The sequence below is a fragment of the Dreissena polymorpha genome, chromosome 4 (assembly GCF_020536995.1).
Source record: "Dreissena polymorpha isolate Duluth1 chromosome 4, UMN_Dpol_1.0, whole genome shotgun sequence".
Classification (NCBI taxonomy): domain Eukaryota; kingdom Metazoa; phylum Mollusca; class Bivalvia; order Myida; family Dreissenidae; genus Dreissena; species Dreissena polymorpha.
The window spans coordinates 9742864-9750191 of NC_068358.1; the positions used below are offsets into that span (position 1 = coordinate 9742864).

General features: G+C 36.1%; 1 protein-coding gene across 1 annotated transcript; it reads left to right on the top strand.

The window, feature by feature from the left end:
* The first annotated feature begins 374 nt into the window (after positions 1-374).
* On the top strand, positions 375-6770 carry LOC127879223 (uncharacterized). The gene is made up of 5 exons (XM_052425927.1): positions 375-967; positions 1689-1768; positions 2330-2396; positions 2952-3065; positions 3574-6770. The coding sequence occupies exons 2-5, from the start codon at positions 1721-1723 to the stop codon at positions 3867-3869; spliced, it is 525 nt and encodes a 174-aa protein (XP_052281887.1). The 5' UTR covers positions 375-967; positions 1689-1720; the 3' UTR covers positions 3870-6770.
* The last annotated feature ends 558 nt before the right edge of the window (positions 6771-7328 follow it).

Consider the following 7328-nt stretch of genomic DNA (forward strand, 5'->3'; position numbering starts at 1 on the left):
CCCTTTGTTAAACTTCTTGTGATTTTATTAAATAACAAGCAGGATTTTTATTATAGATTATGCAGTTCCATATGGGGGCGAGGGCCTTCTCATGTGTGCTGAAAAGCGGATGAATTTGTCGGCATTTATTTATATTGTTAAAGTAAGTGTAAATATGTTGTAAGGTGGGTACTCCTGTCCATTAATTGTGTGGGCAAGAAAGGTGCAGGAGTTACAGGACCTTGTCTGGAAAATGATTTTTTTTTGTTAAGGCATATAAGTTCATATAAATAACGTTAAGCTTATTTGCACTATGTCATATGATTCTAATATAATTAAAATGGGGGTACTGACGTTTTATGGAGATGAATTAACTTTAGTTGTGGTACATTGCAGGCGTTGCGCAAACAAAGAGGTCGGACGAAAGCCGGCCGGCATGCAGACCTAACTTTGAGGTGTTAGGTCAAGGTGCTTACGCAAGGGGCACTATTACTTCATCGGTTGCGCCGGTACGATTCCTTCGCTGTGTGGCGTCCTCCCAAAAGGAGAAAAGTGGGAGGAGAGTTGTGCCGGTGCCCGGTCTACAAAATGCGCACATACCTCGTGATTGGGAACCAGCGACAAATCGGTATAGTGCATGCTGGGTAGCACGAGATAATACGGTCTCTTGTGCACGGGTGATTGATGCGAGTGGACGAATTTTCCCTAGCTGAGTATTGCTAGGAGTAATTGTGAGCCTGTGATTGCTTATGTTAGCATGTGGCTGTGTGTGAACACATATTTCTCTGGAGGGCCATTCCCAGAAGGTTAAAGTGCCATTCTGTGACACTGTTTATAATACGTATTTCTCTGGAAGGCCATTCCCAGAAGGTATAAGTTCCATTCTGTGACGTGCAACCGACGAGCCGACGAGACGAGCCGACATGTTCCCTCGAAGACGACGAGGACGATTGGTGCCATCCTGACGAGCAGTCCAGTCGATGTCAACGTGAGTATTATATTTAGTGTCCTTACAATTAATTGCTGTAGTTGTTGACGAACCCCACAAAGAGCTAACCGGTAAAAACACCACAATGGCGCCTAACGTGGGGCGTATTATTGTAAGTCACCCTTTATTAAATATTTCTGTGTTGACTACCAGTACTGTCCCCGAACCGAAAGCTAACCGGATTAAAAACACAACAACATAGTAAATCAATGGCCAGTGCCTATGTATCTGATCCAATCGTTATCGGACGGTAAAACACGACGAGTCTTTCGACATGAACTCGAGCCTGCACAGCCACAGCCTTCCATGTCCATGATTCAGACGACACTTGCAACAGAGCAAAGTAAGCACAGTACAAGGTGTTATTTAATTTTAGGTATACATGTACTTGTAAAACATGTAACGTATTTAATAAATATTTCGCATACTTGCACATGAGTTAGTTGATCATGTTTGCTGATTAATAATTTGTATTATAATTTATACCCCACCCACTGAGTTACCTGCGATTGGTCGTTATAGTAAAAGAAGCCTATCGACGGTATTTCCCTAGGCTATACGAAGAAAGAATTAAATACATTATTAGCCGTCAATATGCCCCTTAAAGAACCAATTAAATTAGTTGAATATATAATAATGATAATTATTTCAACATAAGTTGAATATTGTACAAACAACCGTTGAATGTAATCTTGTTTAGAATGCTTTAACTATGTTGCAGAAAAGCTTGACTGTCAGAGTGGGACAACAGATATGTCGGAATTTAAAGTAGACCGGCTTTTCGCTGATGAAGACTTCGATGTAAGTAGGAGCTAGTGTCTTATTCAGGCTTCTTTTTTTATGTGCCTAAGGGAGGCATATAGTTTTGAACCATCTGTCGGGCTGTACGTACATCCTGACCATATGTTTGTTGTTAATGGATGGATTTTAAAATTACTTTGCCCAAATGCGAAGCCCAATAAGACAAAGTGTCGCACACAAGACCCAGTTCCCAAGCTCAAAGGTTGAGCACACACTTATACATGTACCTTCAATTTTATATTTCAAGATTGTGCATTCATGAACGTGCCGGTCCAAATAGTTGTCATAATTGGATGAATTATATCATAGGAAGAACTTAAGGGATGATACACATTTTTGAGGGCATGATCATCTGCGCACTCGGGCAGGAACGGATTTTGAGAGCGCCCGCAGATGATCATGTCCGAGAAAATGTGTATTTCTGCTATAATTGCATAAACAAATCGCACGTACCAAAATAAATAAGAATATTAAGATTTCAATTTTGATGCAGGTCAATGACATAAACAAATCGCACGTACCAAAATAAATAAGAATACTAAGATTTCAATTTTGATGCAGGTCATTGACAACCAACAAGACCAACAAGAAGAAAACCACAATGAGGCGGGTGGCAGCATGGGTGAAGGTAAATACTTGGTTACTAACAATGGCATTCAACCTGGGGCCTCCAAGTTTCTAAGTAAATCTTCCCATCACTTAAAAAGTTAACTCGTATAACAAGGCAGTATATTTTAAGTGTCCCTCATATGCCCCCCTACTACACACTCAGTCTCCCACCACTATCGAAATTCTTCCATGAATTTCCTTTTGCCTTCAAATCTGTGGGTTGTCTTCCAGACAACCGTGAGTTAATTATGTTGTGTGCTTATGTAACCTGCAAATGTTACCTGAAAAAATTCCAAACTCAATGGGATTACAAACAGGGACCTTCTGGTGTTATAAGCCGCCAGCAAATGCTCTTTAGCGTCGCTACAAAATGTATAGCAAGGCAGTATCAATGTCCCTTATATATTACCCTACTAAAGTAGTAAAGTAATATAAGAATAAAACTCATTGAAAATTACATTTAAATTTTATTGAACCAATATTGTAATTGCTGTTACATTCTTATGTAATTCTATATTTATGACTTATTAACAAATAGTCAACTTATTTGAAGTTTTAACATTATACTTTTCAGTTGATGATACAGCTGACAGGGAGATGTTTGAAGAAGAAATTTACCGGTTAGATGAAAGTGTGAAATGCAAATCCACTAAGCAGTCAACAAAATGGGCCATAAAAAAGTTTGAGGGTATGTTTTGAAGTGTTTTTGCAATGTAAGGAGGTGTATTGGATGCTTTATGGTTGTTTATAGGGATATATGTGTGACATATATCGCTTGTGAAATTAAATCGATATGCTACCAAAATCAACAAATACCTTATTAATTTAACATAAATGATGTTTATTGGAATTATAGTGTCAACAAAACAGTCCATGGTTGAAATATGTATGTAGGACTGAGTGCACGCTTAGCGTGTAGTGCATGTTAATGCCGATTTACTTCAGAGGCATCAACAGCGAACTCAGTATGGTTATTTAATTATTTAGCAATTTCATAATATGGATAATAATAAAGGGATAATGCACATTTTCGAGGGCATGATCGTCTGCGGGCGCTCAAAAAATCCGTTCCTGCCCGCGTGTGCAGCATGAGGGCAGGTACGGATTTTGAGAGCGCCCCGAAGATGATCATGTCCGAGAAAATGTGTATTTATGCTATTATTGACCTTTGAATTACGATTTCTTCTTTAATTCAGACTGGCTGCAGAAACGGAATTTCAATGTGGACCTGGAGAGTGTGTCTGATGATGAGCTAGCGCAAATACTTCGAAAATTCTATGCGGAGGTTCGCACGAATGATGGCAAAATATATTCTCCGGGAACCCTGCGTGGTTTAAGGGAGGGCATTCAAAGGACTATTGCTGGAAACCCATACAACAGGGCAGTTAACATTCTAACAGGAACGGCCTTCATGCTAGCAAATCGTACGCAAGAAACAATGTGCAAAAAATGGGTTGGAAATGGAAAGCAAAAGCATATGCCTGCATTTTAAAAGGGGGACATATCAAAAATGGAGATATATTTTCAAGGGTACAAAAATGACCCTGAAATTTTAACAAACACTTTTTGGTTTCTGTTATGTTATTTTGTTTCCAGGCGAGGACGCGAAGGTTTTCGTGAGCTGAAAGTCGACTCGTTTGAAGTAAAAGCAGATGACAAAGGGGTAGAATATATAACTGAAAGACATGGAGAAACAAGTAAAAATTGGCAGGGTGGCTCATCAAGTAAGGCATGGGACTATACAGTCCAAAGAGGTTATGCCTTAACAATTGGATGTTCTGAAATTAACCTCGTTGATGTCTTCAAGTTTTATCTTTCAAAGTTGTCTCCATCAAACACTGCATTATTTCAAAAGCCTTTTAAGAAATGTAGAGGATCAACAGTGTGGTATGGGAATGCTGTTCTTGGGAAGAACAAACTTGGAACAATTATGAAAAACATCTCATTCGTCTGCAAGCTGTCTAGGGCATACACAAACCATTCTGTCAGAGCTACAGCAGTTACAGTCATGGAATTGATACTACGCAAATAAGCACAAGACAGAAGAATCTCTAAAACATTACAATGAAAACCAAACATCTGAACAAAAACGTTAATGTGCTGAAGCATTAAGTGCAGGACTTTCAGCCACAGAAATCTGCATATCTGATCAATCAGAGCAATCAAGTAACAGCCAAACTATCAACTCATACAGAAGCACCAACACGCTGACAATTCCAACCATGGGAAACCACACCTTCAACCTCAATATAACTGGAGGCACATGCAACTTCCAATTTTTTAACAAGTAAAGAAACAGTTGTGGCAGATTGAAAAATTGTGTTTTTGGTCTCATAATGCATTTTGTTGAAGTTTAATTTTAAAAATGTTTTGTCTTACATTAAAATTGTATGGGCCATTATAGTGTTAACCACCAGGGGGCTGTTTCATAAACGATTGTATGTAAATGTTTACTTACGAGAGAATTTTGTAATCTTGATAAGCAGATGAACTAGCTCGCTATGCTCGTCAAATAAACATAATGTGAAAATGCTTTATTCTAGTTTTCTTAGAATTGATGATAATATTTAAGAAATTATTTGTGTACATTGCAGTGTGTTGTCGAATAACCCACGACCAGAAGTTTAGATGCGTAGTGATTTGAAACAATGAAACTATACTTTCGACCGTGGGTTATTAGACAACAAACTATAACCTACACAAATTATTTTGATTCTAACACGGTTTTTAATAAAGATTAATACAATGTATCTTGTTTATTTGCCATGTTCCGTGTTAGAATTTTTGTAAGTAACAAGTCTGAAGGTGTTGAATGGGCAAATAATTGTTTGGAGGATTAAATGTCTGTGATATATATACAAAAAAATAAGCATCTGTGTATCAAAGTGTCAGGGATTTAAAAGGTATTTGTTTCTTATGAGTTTTGATTTCTGTGAAATTTGTTTTTTACAAAATGTTTATAAATTGTTATTAGTTATGCCAGTCCTGAGCCGTTTCTCAGCAACTGTTAATATTAAATTTCCTGGAACTTGCATTACATTTGTAAATCTGTATTATCATACTATGGTGCATACATACTTTGCATTCGCATTGATTAGGTAAACTCAGTTTATGCACCCTTTATTGATTAAATATGACATTTTTCTCAGTAACTACCAGTATGTGTATTTCATGGAATTTCATGACAATTTTTTTAATGAATGTGAATTGCTATAGTGCGATAGTCCATATTGAAGTTTCGTCAGGATCGACTAGGTAACACCAGAGTTATGACCTTTAACTGAGGTCACTATGGTCTGTAATTACTAAAATTTGAGTAAATGTGTTATTGTCATACTTTGAAAGTGCAAATGCAAGTTTTATTAAGATTAATATGGTAATTCTAGAGTTATCCCCTCTCATTTATTTAAATTAGAAATTTTGACCACACCAAGCTGTTTAGTATGAAACTGCATGTATGTAATAATCAATTTGTCCGGTAATGTCAAATATGAATCTCTTTCAATGGTAGGTTAACAAAGTATTCTGTTTTGTACTGAAAGAAAGAATGCATTAACATCCTACTAATTGTATACATGTATTGCCCACTGTAGTTATTAAATAGTGTTGAAATAAATAAATAAGCATACGTTAATTGAACAATTTGAGATACCTAGGCACTGGCCACTGTTTAACTATATCAATAACTTCATATGTGTCACCCGAATAAATTTGTCCGGGAATGTCAAATGTGAATGATCTCTTTAAATGGTAGGTTAACAAGGTATTCTATTTTGTACTGAAAGAAAGAATGCATTAACATCCAACTTATTGTATACATGTATTGCCCACTGTAGTTATTGAATATTGTTGAAATAAATAAACATACATGTATTGAACAATTTGAGATAAATAGGCACTGGACACTGTTTAACTATATCAATAACTTAATATGTGTCACCGTAATAAATTTGTCCGGAAATGTAAAATGTGAACGATGTCTTCAATGGTAGGTTAACAAAGTTTTCTATTTTGTACTGAAAGAAAGAATGCATTAACATCCTACTTATTGTATGCATCTATTGCCCACTGTAGTTATTGAATATTGTTGAAATAAATAATCATAAATTTTTTTGAACAATTTGAGAGACATAGGCACTGAACACTGTTTAACTATATCAATAAATTTATACGTGTCACCATCTTTTTCGAAAATTGTTTGACTGCAAAAATAGCCAGGTAGTGGCAGATAACCTGGACGCGCTTCCCGGTCAGCCATCACTAAGGGAAGTAACGCGCGTGGACAAGTTTATCATTGTGGCGTCACCACCATCTCTTTAGTATTCTATTTTGTACTGAAAGAAGGAATTAATTTACATCCTACTAATTTTACACATGTATTGCCCACTGTAGTTATTGAATACATGTATTGTTGAAAATAAAATAAACAAATTTAATTAACAATTTGTTGTCTGACTTGTATATTTTTGTGGTTTCTCTACAATCAGCAATGGCACTTGAATATTTATGACAAACTGTATGGATGGTTATCATATTGGACCATAAAACATTCTTCAAATTAAAAAAAATGTGACAGAAGTTTCAAATTATAAAGCCAGTTAAATTTTTACATGTATGGAAACAAATAGGTATGTCATCTGCTATGGTGAAGCCCATGTGTTTTCCTTATAAGAAACCTGCCTGTAATAATAACTTCAAAAAATTTTGAAGCCACAAGGCAAAGAGCACATATATTTTCTTATGAAACGCTGTTTATTGAGCCTTTTCAAGATTGTTTAAATTACAAATTATAATCCTATTAATATATGGATTACCTTAATTATGATTTAAGTAAAATATATGAACATGATGGAGTCCTGCAACTCGAAGCAAGTGTTAGCGTTGCTATTTATATCTAGATTTTTGGATAGTGGTTTAACATCTGAATTTCCAACACAAATCAATCTTAAAA